This window comes from Ictalurus furcatus, chromosome 15, assembly GCF_023375685.1.
Source record: "Ictalurus furcatus strain D&B chromosome 15, Billie_1.0, whole genome shotgun sequence".
Taxonomy (NCBI): domain Eukaryota; kingdom Metazoa; phylum Chordata; class Actinopteri; order Siluriformes; family Ictaluridae; genus Ictalurus; species Ictalurus furcatus.
This window is the reverse complement of record NC_071269.1, coordinates 24854208-24875695: the sequence shown is the minus strand read 5'-3', so window position 1 is coordinate 24875695 and position 21488 is coordinate 24854208. Positions and strand designations below refer to the sequence as shown.

At 41.0% G+C, this 21488-nt stretch overlaps 3 protein-coding genes across 8 annotated transcripts in view; 2 read left to right on the top strand and 1 right to left on the bottom strand.

The window, feature by feature from the left end:
* si:ch73-181d5.4 (death-inducer obliterator 1) overlaps positions 1–12227 on the top strand; it is a 30803-nt gene extending 18576 nt beyond the window's left edge. For 2 of the 5 annotated variants that reach the window (XM_053642752.1, XM_053642751.1), the window contains exons 6-15: positions 2511–3030; positions 3128–3287; positions 4015–4098; positions 4204–4329; positions 4765–4912; positions 5003–5552; positions 5638–5791; positions 6690–6779; positions 6908–7103; positions 7198–12227. In XM_053642752.1, coding sequence (XP_053498727.1) covers positions 2511–3030; positions 3128–3287; positions 4015–4098; positions 4204–4329; positions 4765–4912; positions 5003–5552; positions 5638–5791; positions 6690–6779; positions 6908–7103; positions 7198–11057 — 5888 coding nt within the window. In that variant the 3' untranslated portion in view covers positions 11058–12227. Of the gene's footprint in view, positions 1–2510; positions 3031–3127; positions 3288–4014; positions 4099–4203; positions 4330–4764; positions 4913–5002; positions 5553–5637; positions 5792–6689; positions 6780–6907 lie in introns of all 5 variants that reach the window. The other 3 variants (XM_053642750.1, XM_053642748.1, XM_053642753.1) reach the window with 3 other exon arrangements.
* A 790-nt stretch (positions 12228–13017) lies between these two features.
* Positions 13018–18290, top strand: LOC128618990 (transcription factor-like 5 protein). 2 transcript variants are annotated; one of them, XM_053642767.1, is made up of 7 exons: positions 13018–13133; positions 14298–14957; positions 15087–15213; positions 15504–15651; positions 15911–16115; positions 16334–16475; positions 17298–18290. In XM_053642767.1, the coding sequence occupies exons 2-7, from the start codon at positions 14299–14301 to the stop codon at positions 17394–17396; spliced, it is 1380 nt and encodes a 459-aa protein (XP_053498742.1). In that variant the 5' UTR covers positions 13018–13133; position 14298; the 3' UTR covers positions 17397–18290. The 2 variants fall into 2 exon arrangements, with proteins under 2 accessions (XP_053498742.1, XP_053498743.1); XM_053642768.1 differs by having other exon boundaries at positions 13111–13374.
* A 799-nt stretch (positions 18291–19089) lies between these two features.
* The window catches only part of col9a3 (collagen, type IX, alpha 3), a 27271-nt gene continuing 24872 nt past the window's right edge, over positions 19090–21488 (bottom strand). Inside the window, exons 27-31 of the mRNA XM_053643703.1 lie at positions 21272–21418; positions 21063–21117; positions 20736–20918; positions 20520–20597; positions 19090–19274 (exon numbers count right to left, since the gene is read on the bottom strand). Of these exons, the coding sequence (XP_053499678.1) occupies positions 19090–19274; positions 20520–20597; positions 20736–20918; positions 21063–21117; positions 21272–21418 (648 nt within the window). The remainder of the gene's footprint in view (positions 19275–20519; positions 20598–20735; positions 20919–21062; positions 21118–21271; positions 21419–21488) is intronic.

The window sequence follows — 21488 nt, the reverse complement described above, 5'->3', positions numbered from 1 at the left end:
ATTAACAGCCCGTTTATCTCAGTTATGGCTTTCCTTACAGTGTTTAACACATCGACGTGTTTTCAGATACCCCGAGTTGTTAATTTATTAGTTGCGCTTACCTTGGAGCTACGTTCATTGGCTGGTTTATCAGCTACACCTGCCGTACAGGTCACTGTGATGCTCTACACTAAGGGTCGCTTGATTTACAAATGGGGTCAATCAGGCCACTTAGCCTATTAATAATCCGTTCGTGATTCCTGGCACGATTCACTTCAATCTCTGCCTTTTAAATCAACGCATCGATCCAAATCGTGTTAATGCGTGTTAATCGTCCTCTGACCTTCATCAGGAACGATGTCTGATCACAGCATCATTGTCGGTTGGAGATTTTTGGTCACCGGACCAGTTTTTCGAAGCAGAAGTGATGCTGAGGCTTTAAAAACTCCAACAGCGGAGCTACGATAAACTACCACTCAGTATCAATACCAACGCACACAGAATTGACTCAATGCTGCTTGGAGTTAATCAACTCCCAGGATTTTTGTTCCTCGTGTTCTTCATGGAAAGTGATGGCTAGGAAAGCCCCATTTCCAATTTTATTACCATACAGATATTAGAAGTCTGATTATTAGCCAATACCAGATACTTCTCATCATTATACAGTTACTGCCACAGTACACAAGCTTGACTGGATCTTTTGTCGTCCAATCAGATATCCAAATGCTAATGTAGACTCCTCAAATGATGATCATAAGGGATATAATCCATCGTTTAATTTAAACCAATTGTTTTGTGCTTTTATTAGTCATTAAACACACAAACCACTAAAGACCGTGGAGCCGAAATGTAGTTCCAGACTCCGGCGTCGTTAAAACAAGGCTGAGCAGATTATTCCTTAAGTACACGTTAGTTTGATCTTTTCTGTTTGTTTATTTATTTATTTATTGCAAGATGCTTATATTTAAAGCCTCTTACAAATAAGTTTGGATACAAACCAAGTGAAAAGGTAGACGGTCCTGTAACGTGTGTTTTATGAATATGTATAATATATTCACGCCGGTTACTCTGAATCATGAAAACTTGAACAAAATAAATCTGTTATTTCATAGCAAGTGTGTTTTTAATCTGGGTTTGAGTACAGTTATTGAGCGAGCGTTCCTGTTGTTCTCTGGAACACTATTTCGGCGTTCAGGGGCAATACAGATGAATGGTTTTCCACAGGCTGGGACGTGATGATCGTCAGGATTAACAGTCGTCCTGCCTCCGCTGAGTGAAGCGCTCTGGATGGGCTATACTGCTTCAAGCCTTCAGCAAAATACACCAGAGCTGAAAACTGTTCGGGGCTGTAAATACCACAAGAAGGACGTTGTAGTCGACGTGGAACAAAACACGCAGCCGTTGTTGCTCCGATTGTGTTCTAAAGCCTCTTTAAAGATAATAGATTTAAAGTGTAACATAGGACGGGCTTGATTTGTGCTTTTTCTGATAGAAGAAGTAGATTGCACACTTTTATTTTTACGTGATTGACAGAATGCTTCATGTTATTTTGCATTTTACTGACAGCCCTGCGGACCTATAGTATTCAAATCTCGTTCAAATCCCAACGTATGCATGCTAATACTGAGAGACCAAAACTGACAAAGGGTGTTTTAGTAGGTTGTAAGTTCACATATTTTCAGATCTGTTATTAATTCAGTTGATCGCTTGGAGTTGATCAAATCCCAGGATTATTATTGACTATGCTAGCTAGGATCGCACCGTTTCCAGTTTCACTACTATACATGTATTAGAGTTCTGATTATTGGCCAATACCAGGTACTTATACTCTTACTGTCATCCTAGGGATTTTTTTCCTCACCACCGGCTCGCTCAATAGGGAAAAATTCACACACTTAAAATCTCTATCCTGTGTTTATGTTTCAGTAAAGCTGCTTTGAGACAACGTCCGTTGTTAAAAGCGCTATACAAATAAATAAAATTGAAAATTAAATTACTGTCAAAGTCTCTGTAGCGTTTGTCGTGACGTTGTCCAATCAGAAGTCCAGTAACGTCAGAGATTTAAAAAAAATCCCCAAACAAACGACGATATTGCGTCCTGTGCGCATTTGCATGATCCGTGTCATGCCAGTCAATTTTACTCCCGTGCAAAATGTCAAATGGCATGTGTTTATATTGCCGTACTTTATATCTCGTATATTATTTTATATATCGTTTGCAAGTATTTCAAATGTTTTTTGTGACATTTGGCCTCATTGATTTTGGTGTGAATGAGAATTTAGTCTGAAAATCCGAACACAAGTGTGCACAGTGTATACGTAGTACTGTGTATTAACTCGCTGATGCCTTTCAAATTTGGACATTTTCATTTGGAGTGATTTGAATTCATGATTTTTATGTTGATCCTAATTAATTGAGCTAAATTGTTGGCCTAAATGTTAACAATAAGCAGTCGCTTAAAAGCTAGGACGTACGGCTACTTACTAAAGGTTGACGTGTAGTCGCTTATCGTCCCGTTTGCTCTGTTTTAGCATCGACAAAATCAGAAAAGGAGGCTGGGGAAAGCAAACCGGATAAAACACCAGTCACGACTCAGACCGAGACTCTGTCAGCTCCACCAGAGGCCCCTGCTGCTGAGAAACCCGCTGAGAAACCTGCTGAGAAACCTCCTGAGAAACCTCCTGAGAAACCTCTTGAGAAACCTCCTGAGAAACCTGCCGAGAATCTGGCTCCATCAGCTCCACCGCCCAAAAAACCCTTCCTTCCGAGCCGAGCCAAGAAAACCATGCCAGGTTCTCCGCGTCTATCTGCGTCCCGGCAGCTCCTGAACGAGGCGCCGCAAACCAACAAGAGTGTTTTTACTGTCCCAAAGAAGCTGTGCCAGTCTCAAGAGGCTTCTAACGTACCCCAGGCGTCAAACCCAGCCCCAGAGGTTCGAGTCCTGCCCGTCACTCCTGCTCCTGTCCCTCCGTCCAGACCTCTCCAAACTCATCCTAACATGCAGATGAGGCAGAACATCAGGCGCTCTCTCACCGACACCGTGCTGAAAAGGTCAGAGAGGTTTTGTCTAGTCGTTTGGATCAGCACATTGAAACGATAGACAGTTTGACCCAATACGTTTACTAAGACCATTTTCTTTTATCATCAGGGTGAACGACAGCGATGATTTGGACATCCCTGAGAGCGAAGTTGAAAAGCTGGCTGTAAACATCGAGAGAGAGATGTTTAATATGTACTACACTACCGACAACAAGTACAGGATTAAATACAGATCCCTCCTCTTGAGCTTGAAAGACCCCAAGAACAAGGTGTGTTTAAAGACAAACACGGCAATCCGCGTTTAGCGGTTATATTTATTCAAGGCGCGTGCCATACGCGTACTCGTTAAGTCATCGAGCGCATTCCTGGCACAAAAATGCCCTGAATGTATTTGTTCAGCCAAGATGGTCGGTCTTTTAAAGTGCTTTTCTTTCGCTTTTGCAATTCGCTATCATTCTGCTCCACAAGCCCCGCCTCCTGAAGTAGTTCAAAGTTGGAAGTAAAATTTTATCGCTATTTTACAAAATCGTTTGTTAAGAATGAGATTACATTTACTCGGGTCATTGTAAGTGAAGATTGTAGATTTGGGCACGTCTTTAGCTAAAGAAACTACAGCGCCCTCCATTAATATTGGCACCCTTGGTAAATATGGTCAAAGGAGGCTGTGAAGAATTGTCTTTATTGTTTTAACCTTTCGATCTTTTGTTCAAAAAGTTCACAAAAATACTCTACTGTCATGGATATCAAACAATTGCAAACACAACACAGGTTATAAAAAAAAATCTTTGTTAAATATAGGTGTGCAACAATTATTGGCACTGTTTTAGTCAATACTTTGTGCTAGCTCCCTTTGCCAAGATAACAGCTCTGAGTCTTCTCCTATAACGCCTGATGAGGTTGGAGAATACGTGGCGAGGGATCTGAGACCGTTCGTCCATACAGAATCCCCGTGTAAGCTTAAACTCACGTTTTATTTATCTCGATATATTTTCTCAGGGTCTTTTCTACCAGGTTGTAAAAGGACACATCACGCCATTTAAACTAACCCGTCTGACTGATCAGGAGCTTCTGACTGTTCAGGTACCGCCCGTTCTCTTAGTATGGGTGTAATTACAGTGTATACAGCGCTTTCTATAAATGTACAACGACCAGATTGTATCCGGACGAACTTTTGTTTCTTGCTAGGAAAGTACAGCTAATCCTGAGCCTCTGAAGGAACAACCGTCTCCTGTTTGTGTAGACGTGGAGCAACCTGTACCTGTGTCTGAGAGCAAAGTGGTCAAAACCGATAACGTGGCCACGTCATCATCGGTGAGTCGTCCGGATCGGTTTCCGGGTTTTATAAGTTAATATATCTGTTAGTAAGTAGTCAGAAGTGGTGGATAAATCATCAGTCCGTTAGTAAAAGCACACTAGCGCGTGCTGCCGTTTTATATTTTGGTTTCAGCAAAACTAATCGATGATCCTAAAAAAAAATTATATGGCAAGCTGGTTAAGTACGGTAATACAGACATAAAAAATATATATAATTCAGTCTGGCTTGTGTGTTTATTTTCTCTCAGTATGTTAGCAGGAGATTTATATTATGGCTTTCCACTGGATTTCGTTCAGTTTCATCAGTGTGACCGAATACCCGTGTGTTCCTGACTCTGAATATCATCTACGTCATCCATGCCCGCTAATCAGTCTTCCTAGTATCATTTTTATCATATGTATATACACTACACCGGTTTTTTTTTTTTCTAGGAGGAGAAAATGTCTCTTGCTCAGGTCAGACAAGCCCAAACAAAGAAGCCTAGTACTGCTGTCTCAGACATCATCATCAGCATGCTGAAAGACACAACAGCAGAACACAAAGCGCACCTCTTTGACCTCAAATGCAGGATATGTACTGGTAGGTTTTCACACCACTGACTTTTAAACTTGTACACCTGAAGGGTTTCTGAAAACAAATGACACTTTTTTTTTTTTTAATGTACCGTAGGTCAGCTTTCTCCTGGCGAGGACCCTGACGCTAAGACACTCAAAAAGGACGAGCCAAAGAATGAGCAGGAGGAAAAACCTCCGTGTGCCGTCCTTTTGTCTGATAAAAAGCCTCTGTCTGCTGCGCTCGGAGATGATTCCCTCGTTATGGAGTCCCCTGCTTCTCCAACTGCAGAAGACTGTAGTGCTGAGGTAACTCAGCCTGACGTTTCTCCGCTTGTAATCCCTGCGGTTTCCATAGTGACCATAACAAGACGGGATCCACGGACGGCAGCGTACCGTTCTGCACCTTCTCCTTCTGTCGTCCCTGCTCCTGCTCCTGTTCCGGTTCCTCTTCCTGTTTCTGCTCCTCTTCCTGTTTCTGCTCCTCTTCCTGTTCCAGACCCACCAAAGAGTCTAATTCTTAGTAACAAGGGGACTGTCGAGGAAACCAAGGCAGCCGAGCCTCCGCAACCACCGGCGCCTCCACCACCCATGCCCAAATCCATTCTGATGAAGCCCTCAGCTCCATCGGTCCCGAGGTTTTATAGTTCACCAAGTCTAACTACGAGGTGAGTTATCTCTCATTGAGCAGTAACGATCAGTAAATGACGGTCCATCTCAGTATGTCAGTCGTGTTTTTGTCTTTGTTCATAGATTGCCGAGCACTCATACCCCAGCAGACAACGAGACAAGTCACTTCCTGTCCAGACAAGATACGATATGGAAAGGGTTTCTCAACATGCAGCTGGTGGCCAAGTTTGTTACAAAGGGATGCGTAATCTCAGGATCTGCAGAGGTTCTGAAAAAGGTCTTGGATGCATTTTGTCTTGGATATTTCTAACAGCAATGTTTGAATTAGCATTTAAAGCCTAGCTCCCAGTGGTGGACAAAGTAGGATCAGTAGGCTAACGGTCATATCATCAGGATTTTTTAATCTCTCGCTCAAAAGCTAAGGAAAGAAAAACACCTCCTATTGACTTTTACAAAACGTACCTTTTTATCTGGTATGTACACTATTTGGCCAAACACTTGGGGATACCTGACCATCACACCCATATGAGGTTCTTCCCTAAACTGTTACCACAATGTTAGAAGCACACGACTGTATAGAATGACTTTGTGCGCTGTAGCGTTACACTTTCCCTTCACTGGAACTAAGAGGCCCAGACCCGTTCCAGCATGGCACAAAGTGCACAAAGCGAGCTCCATGAAGACGTGGTGTGTGAAGGGTGGAAGAAGGTAGAAGAACTCGGATTTCCTGCACAGATCCCTGAACATCTTTGGGATGAACTGGAGCTGGAGCCTCCTCACCATCTCAACATCAGCACCTGACCTCAACCTCACTAACGCTCTTGTAGCTGAATGAACACAAATCCCCACAGCCACACCCCAAAATCTAGTGGAAATCCTTCCCAGAAGAGTGGCGGAGGTTATTATAACCTGGAATGGTCAAGGTTCAACACGCATACGAGTGTGATGGTCCGGTGCCCACGTACTTTTGGCTGTATAATGTATATTTATTTAAACAAAGTGTGACGCACATCAGTGCTGTAATTATAATGCGAGCTACTTGTCCTGAATCCAAGCGCCTGCTGCGCTACTCACATAATCTTTTACTAGGCAGATTAATTAGCAGTGACGAATAAAATCCAACCTTTTCAGAATCAGGAACGTGCAAGTAAAGGATTTTGATTTCTTCTATTTAGGACTTGCCAGATACTGTTCACATTGGTGGTCGGATATTACCACAAACAGTTTGGGAATATGTTGAGAGAGTAAAGACATCTCTAACAAAGGTAAACCCGTTAACTCACTTCTTCTAATAATGTTTTGAATAGTATCTAACTTTTTAGTGCAATTTTATTAATTCGCTACTTGTGTTTGTGTGGTGTTTTTTTTTTTTTTCTTTCTTTCTTCCCTGCAGGAGCTGTCTTTAATTCGGTTCTATCCAGCATCTGATGAAGAAGACGTTGCATACGTCTCCCTGTTCTCATATTTCAACAGTCGCAGGCGATTCGGAGTGGTTTCTAACATTTGCAACAATATTAAAGATCTTTATCTCATTCCTTTATGTGCAAACGAGTCCATTCCTTCTGTACTGCTGCCAATAGAAGGCCCAGGTGATTATGTAAAGAGTTATAAGCTGCTTTGATGATGAATGTAGTTGTGTATTTTTCTTCATATTGTTGATTTTGTACCAATTTCATCCTTTAGGACTGGAACAGAATCACCCCAATCTTCTAATTGGCCTGGCAGTTTGTCAGAAACTAAAGCGTCCAGGAGCACAGACACAAGACATTGATGAGAAAAGACCAAGAATCCAGACACCTCTGGATTTGATGAACCTTCCTACCAAATCTGCAGTTCCTGATATTAAACATGATGAACCTTATGACCCAGCAATCAGCACTACTCTGCCTGAATCTCCACCCGATTCATCTTCGTCCTTCTTAAACCCTCCGTCTGGAACATCGGTGCTTTCTAATATTCATGCTGTGGTAATTCCTCCAGCATCCACCAGCGCGGATGTTACGAAGATCACGTCTTCCATTGTCCCATCACTTTGTGCCACCACTTCCACCACCACTACACCACTCCAAACCATTCTTAACACGATATTTGGTAAAAAGAAACAAGGCCCTGATTTTGCAGTGAATACCAATGAGACAACTCCTACAGTATTAAAAGAACCAGTGATACCTTCTCCAATTGTAGACCCCATCGTTCAACAGTATCAGCAGACTCCCAAGTCGACAATGAAGTTCAGTGATAATGATAGACCCTATGACCCTGAGGAAGAGTATGATCCAGCATTAGGGTATCAAAATCTCACTCCTTTGAAACCACTCAAAATGGCAAAGCCTAATTCGTTATCTGCTGGTGCTAATGGCAATGATGGCGACGATGATAGACCCTATGATCCGGAAGAGGAATATAATTTGGGAAATAAAGTTGATTCTGCCCACGCAAGTAATACTACAAAATCCTCTGATACTGAACCACTGTTAGGAACCTCTGCAGTGAAGGATGACGTAGCATACGATCCGGAGGATGACACGGTCTTTGAAGAGATGCAGAATTACCTTACAGTTGATAACTCCGCCACCTCTGAATATGGGACGTCGTCGGCCATGTCGTTATCTGAGCAGCAGAAAATGCTAGAAGAGTTGAACCGGCAGATAGAGGAACAGAAACGCCAGCTTGAGGAGCAGGAGGAGGCTTTGCGTCTTCAGAGAGCAGCCGTTGGGGTTTCCATGGCCCATTTTTCTGTCTCTGATGCTCTGATGTCGCCACCACCATGTTTTGGCAGGGAACCAGATGAGGAAATGGAAAAAACACTATCTGCTTCAGCGATTAATTTGAATCGAGATCCGAGGCAATATAGACACTTGAGTCAGAGTGCTGTTAATCTATCAGCGATGGGTCATACTGACAAAGAAAATGTCAACGAAAAAAGGGAAAGTTCTAAGAGCATGTGCCTGGCAAACGACTCTCCAGAGCAAGATTCGTCATTAGGTAAGTTAGATGAGAAAAGGTCCATCAATAATAACAATGCAGCAGTGTTGTGTTCTGTGAGGAATTCAGTAGAAAGTACACATCTCTGTACATCTGAACTGCAAGAAGGTACCTCTTCATCATCTGGTAACGAGAACGTTCAACACTCCCATTTACCAGCAAAAGATTCAGGCAAAACGAGACAAAGTCATACATCCAGGAGACAACATCACAGCCCTTCAAAAAGACGCTCAAGACACGAGACACGCAGGTCATACCAGGAGAAAAAAATCTCTGATCAGCCGAAAGATGACGGGCACCGCAGAAGAGGTAGACGTTCTCCTGAACGGTCCTCCAGACGAAGCCGCAGTCGTAGTAGCAGGAAAGATAGACCATCGTCAAGGGAGAGAGAGCAGCACCATCACAGAAGTACATCCTCAAGACATGGTAGTAGGAGGGACAGGCAGCATTCATCATCAAGATCACGTTCAACTCGGAGTAAAACATCTCCACGAATAGAGAATAATCAGTCTATTCAAAAAGAGAAATCGGCACTGAAGCAGAAGAATGAGCCCAACACTGAATCGACAGACAGTACAAACGATGTAGCATCTGAGCAGCCTCATATTCAGAGTGATAAATCTCGGAATGAGGCTTCTGGGAGTGGAGAGCCCAAAGAAACCAAAGTACAGAAAGCTGATATTACAAAACCTGAAACTGATCAGTCCCACCATAGAGAGCAACCATCCTCTGATCTACCTCGTAGTACTTTTTCTCAAAGGAAGCAAGAGCAGTTAGAACCGAAACAAATCAAAGCAAATCCATTGCCGAGAGAAGATTTTCACAAAAACAAGCCACAATTTGAGAAAGTATCAATACAGCAAGATAAGAGCAACGAGTCTCGTAACACCAGACATCAGCGTGGTAGTCAGAAAGGAAATGCAGTACATAACGAGGCTGATTGTAGTCATGGTACAGATGAGCAGTCATCATGGCAGGAGTCTGATCGTCTTCCGAAGAAGACACGTAAAATAGAGACGGAAGATGTCCCAGAGCCTGACGAGGCTTATTCCAGAAATCCTCGAAGGGTTTTACCACAGAGGCCACCGCATTTACAAGGAAATAATCCTGAAATGATGCCACCCCAAAATGAGAAAAAAAGTTTCTCAAAGGATGACACTTTACATCTCGGAGACCTTGCACCACAAGAGGCTCACTCCATGGCAAGTGTTGATTTGCCACAGTTGGAAAATGATACACACAGAAATATCCATCCTAGAGACCAGTTTAGACCAAAAGCACCTGAGGTTCAGTGGAGAGGCCCACACCATAGGATTGGTGGTCCGAGAGGTCATACACCAGTGCAGCCAAGGATTCCCAGAGCTCCACACCCTGAGCGATTTGAGATCTGTAGACCCGCAGGTCCAAGAGGTCCAAGACTGAGGATTCTTGATGATTGTGGGCCATCTCCAGACTTTGGGCCAGGGGGTCCCAACTCTGTACCTAGAATGTTTGAGGGCTCGGGGCCTCGAGGCTTTAGACCAAGGGGCCCAAGCCCAGTTCCTAGGCTGTTAGAGGAAGCTTCACCTCAGCCTTCTGGACTGAAGAGACGAGTCCCAAGACCTGGAATGTTTGAGGGATCTGGACCACAATATTTTGAGCCCAGAGATGCTTTCTCAGGTCCTGATATGTTTGATGGTTCTGTTATCTTTTCAGGTTCACCGCAAAGAGAGTTTGACCACAGAGACCCTCATTTACAAGACTTTGATGACTCATGGGGGTATGATGTACCTCACCAAGTTGAAAGAGAACCGTTTTCAGAAATCAGACATCCTAGAAGACGTGGTCCACCTCAACAACAGTTTCGTGAAAATATGCTTGACATTAGAGATTCAGAGCAACCTAATTTTACTGACTCAAGACACTTTGATCCTCCATTTGATGAGGCAGAAATAGGACACCTACGCCTTCAGTATTTAGATGATCCAAGGGATTATGGTCAGAATTTTGCTAATGAAATTTTTCTAAATACACAAGAACCAAGAGGTCACAAGAATCCGACTTCTCGTCCTATGCGAACCCGGAGTCCAGCACATGCTAGGAACCCTCCACACAACCGACTTGAAGGACCTCAATTTCCAGGAATGGAGTTAAATTTGAAAAGATCTCACCGGTTTGATGACTTTAGAGATCAAGCGATAGAAAGGGATATTTTTGAAGGTGGCAGAGTTTGTGAAAGACCTGCTCAAATGAAAGGTCCACGCCCACCTCAAAGTCTCAGGGGTCCAAGAGCCCCATCCCCCCATTTTCGTGACCAGAGGATGCCTTCTCCCCGGAACACAGAGTTGCCTGAGGACAAACCATGTTCTCCCCATTTTTCATTGCCCTCCGCCTCCAAACCTCCAAGGCCACAGGTGCTTAATGCAAGTGAGCTTCAAAACCCGATGCAGTCACGGATCCGGTTGGATGGCCCGACCAAGGAGCTAGATATTCGCCCTTTGCGGCGGTCTGGCCCTTTGCTCCCAACACCCCCTGGTGGCCCAATAAGATTTCACAACCCTCGAATGCCACGGCCTTAACTTAATTTAACACCCATTGTAACCTGCCCCAGCGTCCTCCCTCTAGAGGAAACATGGGTGTCTTGGTAAAGCTTCACACCTGCTTCACCAGGAAGCTTTGATGATAATTCAAACAACCAAGAAGGAGAAACCTATCAGGATTTCATTCAGGAAGGAGAAATGGAAGAGTTTGTAGACAGGGAGGAAGAATACAGTAGTTAGGATAATAGTCCAGGAAAACCATGGTGTCAAGAGGCAAGAAGGAGGAATAGCACTGCAAGAAGAGGTCACAGTAGTGAACGAAATACCAGAGATGATACTGGTGAACGAGGTTTCAGTAGAGACAGGGAATTAACAGAGATGCATATCAAAACAACAGAAAAAAATGGCTGATTTAGAGTCCAAATGCCAAAAGAACGTAAACTGAATTAACGTTTATATTAATATGCTAAAATGCTTTGTCAGCAAATACACAAAGTATTTGTGGTAGAAATCACATGAATAGTTTTGTTAATTTCATTTTTAAGAATTTGGTTTCATTCATAGTGAGAGATTTATGTGCTCTTCAACTTTTTTCAAAAAAAAAAAAGCATCTAACACATCTAACAGTCCGCAAGGTTAGTAGTGGTAATTAATTAGTTTTTTAAGTTACCATTTTTTGTTTGTAGCAACATCACTGTATCTTTTCTCATGGGGCAAAAAACCTTTGTTTGTTTTTGAAAAATTATTTTAATTATGTTAAACACAGAATTGCTGGTTTATTATTTATTATATCTGTATACCAAAGTGAAAACGGAGTGTATATATATACATATATATGTATAGACTGAGTTGCCAGGTTTTGTCGGTATACAGATTTAGTAATGAAATAAATTGGGACCTCTGTATACAAGGTGAACTTTAATGATGTTCTCAACAGTTGTAAATACCTGGTGTACATTTAGGTTCATACATGTTTTATAAACTTTCCTACAGAAGAAGCGCAAGACATAGTGATAGGCTGTTAATAATCTCACCTGAAGGATCACAGGGCATCATGTCTAGTGGTGATTATTTCATTAAAGAATTAAAATATAAACTCCTGTGTATTATTTTTTCCCCTTTAAAAGTGTTTTTTTTTTTTTTTTTTAAACGGGTTCAATTTAATTTTTCTTACTACATTTTATTGAAATACATCTATACTGAATTGTTATTTTCTTTTAATTAAAGCCTAAATTGAATGAAGTGAAAGTAAAATTAGAACTGAAAACTCTTAAGATTCAAACCCTGTAATAGTGATGCATTTGTGCAAAAGTCTGGATTAGTTTCTGCATCAAATTAATATGAAATCGAGGCCTTGTGAAGATGAAGGGGTCGTGAAAGCTCATGAAGGGCTTGATATCGATCTGATTAGTTGATTTAGGTGTGCCTTTTGCTAAGTGGGTAAAGATAATGCTTATTAAACTATAATCAATCAACCTTTTCGTAAAATTAGTCAGTATAAATTGTTTGAGTATTAAAGAGTTAAGTTTGACGCCAAGAGCTGGGCAAAAGTGTAAGGGGATTCGGGCTAAATAAAAGAGCAGAGCACATGTAAAAGAGCACATATCTTGTAAAGTAGATATATATTTTTTCTCATTAGTGTCACCTCACAGCTCCAGGGTCCCTGGTTTGACCCTGAGCTCAGGTTACTGTCCGGGTTGAGTGTGTATGGGGCTCTGCGATGGACTGGCAACCCATCCAGGGTGTATTCCTTCCTCAATCCCAGTGTTCCCGGGATAGGCCCCGGATCCGTTGTTGAACGACCGATAAAATTGTATTTCATGCCAAAATGCAGGTAAAGTATGGAGCTGAGGGGTCAGGGGTCAAAGCATGGATAAAGAAATCTTCAGTTATCTTTTTCCATTGTGGGGGCCAAAAAAAATGACAGAACGCCCGATTTAAAAAGGCCTGGCAACCTCGCGAGCCCGCGCCTGACGTCACATGATTTCGTGTGATTTGACAGGTCGTGACAGAAAATGAGAGGTGGCGGTTAATCAAACTTCTATTATTATTATTATTATTATTATTATTATCGTGAATTCATTTGAATCTGCTCGAGACCCGCCACCTTTTCAGGTTTGCTCTTTATTAAAACGAACTTCGCTAAATTTTCCTGGCTAGTTAGCTGCAGTGTTACAGCCTCGGTTTATCATCGCCACATAACGGACACTATGGTTGGGTTAACTTTATTTGAAAGGAATATTGTATTAAAGTGGACAGACAGTTGTTAAAAAAACGTTAGCTTTTTGAGCTAAACTGGTAATGACGTCTCAAGCGCGAGGCACCGTGTCACTCTCAGAGCGGGAAACCCTACCAGGTAGCGCGAGACCAATTTCAGTTTTAGCAACATGCTAACTACTCTTTTGTGACAGGAAAAATAAATAAATAAATAAATAAAAATACTCTACCAAAACAAACCGTCTACCAGTTTAACTCTTAAATTAAACAAGCACAACATTAACATATCTTTATAAAAAATAATTTATTTAAGTAACAGACACCTAAAGGAAATATTATAATAATATTGTCAGTTTATTTAAAAAAAACAACACATTTTTAATCTCCTAAATAATTCTTATATAATTTGATACGAGTTGCTTCAAGTCCAGATCTGAAAATTTCAATATTTTCAATTTTCTATAATAAAACGTTATTGAATAAAATTTTTATTGAAATCATTGGCATGTAAAAGTATTGGTACATTTTGTTTTCAGTTTTATAAGAAAACCCCACACTTTTAATCCCTTAAATAATTCTGTTATAAATTCAGTGTTTTGGGTCTAAAATGTCAGATTATTATTTTATCCTGGTCAGATTTAATCTTTAAAAAGGCACAATGGTAATATTTTAATAAAAGTAGCCTAATTTAATAAGGATATGGACTCTAATTCTGCTATAACACAGTGTTCAGTATGAGCTGCTTCAGATCTGAAATGTCAGATTATAATTTTAACCCGATGTCTGATTTAATCCTTGGTCAGATTTAAGGCTTGGTGGTAAATTGTGTTGTAAAAAATAATTTAATATGATTTCATAGTTTGTTTGGAATCAAATAACAAAATTCCATACGTAAAAACTCATGTATTGTACTTATTTTGGATTTTGTGAGTTGTATCTCCCATTATTACTTATTATTCATGCAAAATACATACATAATGTTTTTCTAGTGTGTTTGAAAACCAGCTTACTGACAATCTTGTCTCCTTTGTTTGTTTATTTATAAATTTAAAAAAAAAAAAGAATGACCACGTCAGTATCGTGCAAGACATCGTACGTGACGCCTCCTTCGGGTCAGTACGTATCTGAACCCGTGAACGTGATCATCAGTCAGAAAGAATGCGATCAAGGTCAGGTGGTCAACTCCGAGTTTAACCTTATGGAAATGACAGAGGTTGAATACACACACCTTCAGCACCTCATTCAGTCTCATATGGAAGCTCAGGATGGCCCCGAAGAGCTCAGGGTAAATCCGCCATCTACTACAGAATGTGGGAGTGAAAACAGCTGCAAGGCGTGTCCGTTTCCGTATGCGTCACCTGCGTGTCCGCCGGACGCGTCTTCTTCATCCTCTTTTCCCACAGATGTGCAGTTTGTTTCAGTGCCTAGTAACCAAGGATCTGAAGACAGTCAGGAAGTTAAAATGCTTCTTTACAGTGATCCGAGTAGCATAAGTACTCTAGGGGGGAGCACGCCGACTAGCAACGGCGAGGTTCCCAGCTCTATGCTGGTGAAGTTGAGATGTGTCATGGACGGGGCGAGAGAGAGAAATGATAACCGAAGGGTCCTTCCTCTTGGTTCGAGACCCAACCCACCTGCACGGGTTTGCTTGGAGAAGAGGTTCAACTGCGACTCCTGTGATTTGACCAAGAAGCAAGAGTCACAGGCGGCAGTACTGAATACGTAACGTTTTCTAATGTGTTATTCACTATTTACCAATGTTTTGTTTAGATTTCCTTGACAATATAGGCGTAACATTTAGTAGGTGAGTCTGGGTATTGGAAGGAACAGTCACAATTCTTTTCTTCGCAGTTTTTTGTCGATGCTTCACAACTCTACGGACGTGCCAGGTATCGCGATGCATTCTGAGCCGGAAAATTGGTCCAAAGTAGAGAGGACTGCCGCAGTAGAGTGCGGTCATCCATACACAGGGAATCAGGTGGGTCTGGTATTAAGAGTGAATGATATTTATTTTGTACTTGTATGTATTAGGTGTAAAGAATTTATAGTATAATAAGCATAATACGTTTTGTTACTATTGTTACTCACATTTTGGCTAATTGAGCCCCACACCTTGCTAACAGGTATATAAAATCAATCATACAGTCTTGTGATTAAAGAAAGAAACAATCTGCCCTCGTTTACATGATGCATGTGTGTACGTATACTTCCTGTATGTGTTTCGTTTGGCTGTTTTTACTTCGTTAAGTCACTCTGATTATGTTGTAGAGGCTCTGTCACTTCTCTCAGCTGTTGGAGGGCAGCAAACATCCAGCAAAGAACCCCAGCGTCAGTAAGAGTGCCGACTCTGTGCCGAAATCCCCGTGCATCATATACGCTGACGTGACTACCGAGGAGCAGGTCATCAACATGGAAAGTGGGTGTCAGAAAGTAAAAAAAAAAAACTCACTCGCTTATATATTTCAGAAATGTATTGCTGTGATTTTTCAATATTTTACTATTTTACAACGTTACTCTGGGAACTTCTTGAATATCCACCAAAAACAACCCCTTCCTTATGTACATGTACCTCGCTGTTGTGATATAAACAACTTTGATTAGGATTTCCGTCTGAGCCGGCAGGACTATAATCTCGTTCTTCTGTTTCTTTGTTGAAATTCCTCTCGTTATAAAAGATGAGGGAGTGCAAAAAGCGGTGAAGAGAGCCAGGACGCGTGGAGCCCGGACTTTGCAAGCCCGGGACCCCAATATAATGCAGGGCTCAGGAAAATGGAACCCAGTTTGCCTTATTCCTGGTCGTAAACCAGATCGAAGAACCCGACTTCCTTTAGAGATTAGTCAGCGTAAAGAGACACACAACCTCAAGGAGAGAGACCGCAGGTACGGATGCTGTTTAATGCAGAGGTTAAACAAAAAACAACAACAACAACAAAAAAAGCCAACACACAAAAAAGGCGAACATTACAGCATGTTGTGAGGTGCACTTTGTCATTTGGATCAGTTGAAGAACTTTAGAGCAGCCAGCATAAAAATACATTCACTTAAGTGTTAAGAATGACACCAAGTTTCAGGACTAAGACACTTGTACTGATTTTCAGGAGGAGAATTCGGCTGTGCTGTGATGAGCTGAACATGTTGGTGCCGTTCTGCAACGCTGAGACCGACAAAGCCACGACTCTCCAGTGGACAACCGCCTATCTCAAATATATCAGAGAGATCTACGGAGACTCCCTGAAACAGGTCCAGGGTCTACATGATAGAAAATCACTTCCTTGTTCTGTCTTATATAAATGATTACACAAACCACTACACACAGTGTGGTTACGTTGCACTAGAGTACATATACTCTCTCTCTATATATAATATACACACTCCTGCACTATTCATGCAATTATCCAATCAAAAATACAGGTCAAGAGTGAAGTTAACGTCCCCGTAAAGTTCCTTGGACACATCAAGTGTCTCCCCGGCCATTTTAAATAGCCAGTAGCGTTTAGCTTACCTCACAGCCCGAGCTAAGCGAGCCCGAGCAATAAAGTGAAAGAAAACTTCCATTTTGATTGTGACGAAAACAAACCATGATTAGAAGAAAAAGACCGTAGGTAAGTGTCCATCCCGTGTCCACTGTAGCTTCAGAGTCCTGTTCTTAGCTGACAGGAGTGGAAGCTGATGTGGATTTCTGCCACTGTAGGTAACTTGCCTTAAGATTTTACGTGTTCTGCTTTTCTGCTCACCACGGTTGTAAAAAGTGATTATTTAAGTTACCGTATCCAATGTGGAGCCAATCGACATGACGTTTCAGACAGACAGACAGACAGACGTTCCTCCCCCCTCCACAATATTCTACGTTATCTCTAGAGGCTGATGTTTGATGTGAACATAGCTGAAGACACACGGTATGCTGATGGGATAATTGCAGGTACAGGTGTTCCTAATAAAGAGGATGTCGTGCATGTGTGTATACATATATACAGTATGTATATACAGTCCAGTATTTTAACGTATTCGTTCCATTCAGTTTTGATGGATTTAAAGGTTTCTCGATGTTCTCTTCTGCTTCAGGGCTTTCAAAACACGTTTTGCGGGAAAACCGGCGTCCGGATCAAGCCGAGCTGCGCTAACGATGCCGCCGAGTGTGAGAACGCTGCATCAAAGGAGTGACTTCTCTTCATTTCAGCTGTACTCCCGTAGCAGGCGCTTGCATTCGAACAAATTTTCCATTACAGTTACAGTTTGACTTTTTAATTATTCATTTGTTTACTTACTAACTTACTTACTCTTTGATGTATTGTTTAATTTATATAAGAAGGTAATTGACTTACATTGCATAGTCTCCATTGTAAAAAAAAAAACAAAAAAACCCACATTTTAATTTAAACCTTTCCTCTCCTAATGTACAATTCATATTTTCCTGATCAACCGATTGCATTTTATATTCTTATGTTCATGCCGTCACGTATATAGTTTAGTTTAGCCCATAACTTACCCATATAACCCTGGTTATCTGTCTTCTCAGTTACAGATTATATCAAGTTCTACCTACAGTTGTTTTTATAAAACCTGACTCAATTGTGCGTTTATAGTGCAAATATCAAACCCTATCTGGCGTCGTTTTCCCCTAAAACAATTTAAGTTGGACGCTTATAGTGTCGTATAGTTAAGTTTTTATATAAGTAAAATTATATTCCTGTTCTATTAAGGTTTTATTGAAGATTCCTGTTTGCAGGAATATATTATATTCATATAAATTCTAAGACATATTATATATAAGGAAAGAAAAAAAAAAGCTTTCACTGTAATGTAACCTTTATTGTTTTAATAAATGGTTATGTATTATGCGTTTTTTTTTCTTCCTCCACGTGAACGGCTAACGGACTAGACGTCTGAGAGAAGAGTGACGTTTAGTGTTTTTTTTTTTTTTCTTACTGAAAAGTGGCTTTATTCAGTGTTTATTTCTTACAACACGGCGCTGTAGCGTCTCACCGTACATACAACAGTCAACCAGACATAATAAATAGTATTTAAAGTCATGGATATTTAATAGTTTACAGCACCGGTACACATAGTGGGATGTGTTGAAAACCCCCACAGAGTTTATCGTAGAGTAACAGTTCCTCAAGCATCTGAACTGATGCTTTCAGGGTTGTTTTTATTTTATTTTATGTCAAATTGGGATGTTTTCAAACACAATTTTTTTTTTTTAAATGGAAAAATAGTTGAAACAATACAAACAGATTGACAAATCTGCTTTTAAAAAAAAAAAATTTGTAAAAAATGTACTGAAAAGTAATGTACAACATTATTCAACATACTGAGTGACGCTCCGGTGTCAGAGTTGACGAGTTCTCATTTTCTCCAACAGATTTTGAGGAAGAATTTGTTCTTTTCAGTCCAAAAGAACCACTTTTGTATGTGTGTGTGTGTGTGTGTGTGTGTGTGTGTTTTTATGACAGTCAGGAAAGTCACAGTTGTTGCGTTACAGTATTCTGTACACAGAGATTTTATGCTAACAGACACTGAAAAGAGTAACTGTTTGTTTTTTTGTTTTAACGCACACGTGCATGTCTGACCAGTTCAGTAATCATTTCAGTAATTTTTTTCCCCCTTTTTTTTTTAACACATCTACACAAATTGGTGCTTCAAGCTCTTGCTCTTTAGATGTCATCGGTCAAGTCTCAGCTTGAAGGTCTCTCCTCTCGTTCCTGTTCATCCTATTCAACGTTTGCAGTTCTCCAAAGATGATCAGTCATTTTTTCTCACCCCTCCCCCAGATTTAAAAAAAAAAATAAAAATCTTGTTTGTTCTTCGTTCCTTGGGGTGCAGGAGTGTATTTAAAAGACGAAGGCGTCTATGTTTAATGGTTTTTAGGGTTGGATGATTTCCCGTGAGGCACTGTGCCCTGGCAGGCTGTTGTGTCGCAGATTCCAGGGGGTCCTTGATGCCCCGTGCTGCCCGCCCTGCCCGGTTCTCCGGGCTTACCTGGATCTCCAGGTGCGCCGTCGCGTCCGTCTTTAACAATGCCGTGTACTCCTTGGAGACCTGTAAGGCAGCGAGAGGGTGAGTATATTTTTCTGCAGAAAGAAAACACATTGATAATGTACTCTATATGTGATAGCAAAGTGGTGATCAGAATGGTTAGATCTTTCACTTAAATATGGTGTAAGATCGGATTGTCAGACCATCAGGTAACTGATGGTGATATTCTATACGCAGCTCTGTGATCCATTATTTAATTGAGTAACTGGCTTTGTAGAATAATTTTTTTATTTGTCTTTAAGTTCCAGATGAGTTTTTAGTACCATTTTTATATTGCCTTGTGGAGCGCTAACTCGAAAGCCTCGGGGGGTAATTTCAAGGGGAGAAAGAAAGAATGGAAGTGGGTACATGGTGATGGTGAGAAAGAAAAGAGAGAAATAGAAAGGAAGGTAAAAAAAAAAAAGAAGAAAAAGACCGACCTCAAGACAGAAAGAGATAATGAAAGACGACAAGACAGAAAAAAGGAAAGACAAAAAGAAAGGAACAAGGCAAGAAAGAAGACATGAAGGCAAGAAACAAAATATTGACATGAAAGAAAGAAGGCAAGAAAACTAAGAAAGACAGCAAAAAAGAAAGAAGGCACGAAAGAAACAAGGCAAGAAAGAAAGAAAAGGTAAGGAAACAAAAGAAAGGAGGCATGAAGGTAAGACCAAAAGAAGGCAAGAAAACAAGAAAGAGAAAGAATGAAGGCAAGTAAACAAGAAAGAAAGAAACAAGGCAAGGAAGAAAGACATGAAGGTAAGAAAGAAAGAAGGCAAGAAAACAAGAAAGAAGACATGAAGCCAAGAAAGAGAAAGAAACATGGCAAGAAAGACATGAAGGTAAGAAAGAAAGAGAGAATGAGGGAGAAAGAAAGAAGGCGTGAAGGTAAGACTGAATGAAGGCAAAAAATTACAGAAAAAAGAGAAAGAAAACAAGGCAAGGAAGAAAGAGTACATTTCTTCTGTAATTCGTTTTAAAGGAGAATATCACTTTGTTAAAGCACCTGAAGTAAATACAGTAGCAAAAAGCAGGTTAGGAGCAGCAGCAGGGTTAACGCTAACGTCTAAGTACAACGTGATTGATTAGAAAGGCTGCTAAATCACGCTGCCTATTTAGAATTGCTACAAATGTGTGAAGTCAGATTTGCTTTATATTCAGCATGGATTATAAACCTTAATGACTAACATCTGAGCATTTCCTCCTGTTCTAGAAAGACAAATTGTTTCGAAATTATCGTGGTTAATGTTGACACAATATCAGTCGTACCTGGTTCTCCTTGGTCTCCAACTGGCCCATCAATGGCTTTTCCAACAGGCCCCTTATCACCCTGTTCACCGATATCACCTACAAGAATGTGATCATAACACCATCAGTGTCTAATCTGTACATTTCTTCTCTTAAAATGGGAATTTTTTTTTAAAGGGACTTCTGTCAATACAGAATACTTGAAATAAATGAATGAACACTCTTCTTTCTCCACACCTCTAGGACCAGGATCTCCAAGATCTCCTGGAAGTCCTCTGTATCCTGGCGGACCGGGAGCTCCAGGAAGTCCCATCGCTCCTGCTTCTCCTTGGTTTCCAGGAGGTCCAGCCGGACCCGGTCGACCCACAGCTCCCGGAGATAACGGCCTCCTCAGACGATCAGCCAGCTGGGCAATCTGGTCTGAGACGACAGGTTTGGACTGTATTATTAACATATTAATCTAGCTAACACTATTCCTAAAGGTAGTTATTTCTAAGCAGAACATGCTGAAGCTAGCCTTTAATTTAAATTTGCCAACAGTAATATAAATAATTTCCATCTCACCATTGATCATTGAGCCACACAGTTCTCTGATATGTTGTTCGCTCGCCAGTTTTCCCTAAAAGAAACAACACCATTAAAATATATATATATATATATATTCCCAATAAAACTTCTATATCATTACATCCTACGATAAGAAAATGCGTTCATACAGGTCTACATTAAAAGTGACACTGTGATAAAAAATTCAAGCTCGATTAGCTTCTTACAGATACACCAGTCTTTCCAGCGACACCAGGAGGGCCCGGTTCTCCGTGGAAGCCCATCAAACCAGGTTTTCCAGGTAACCCTCTTGCTCCGGTCTCCCCCTGTGGCCCTGTTACTCCTTTAGGACCCAGCTCCCCATGCTTCCCAGGCTAAAATATAAAATAATGATGATTTTTAAAGTTTTTTTTTTTTTTAAATCGTTCATTATATCGTCTGGGT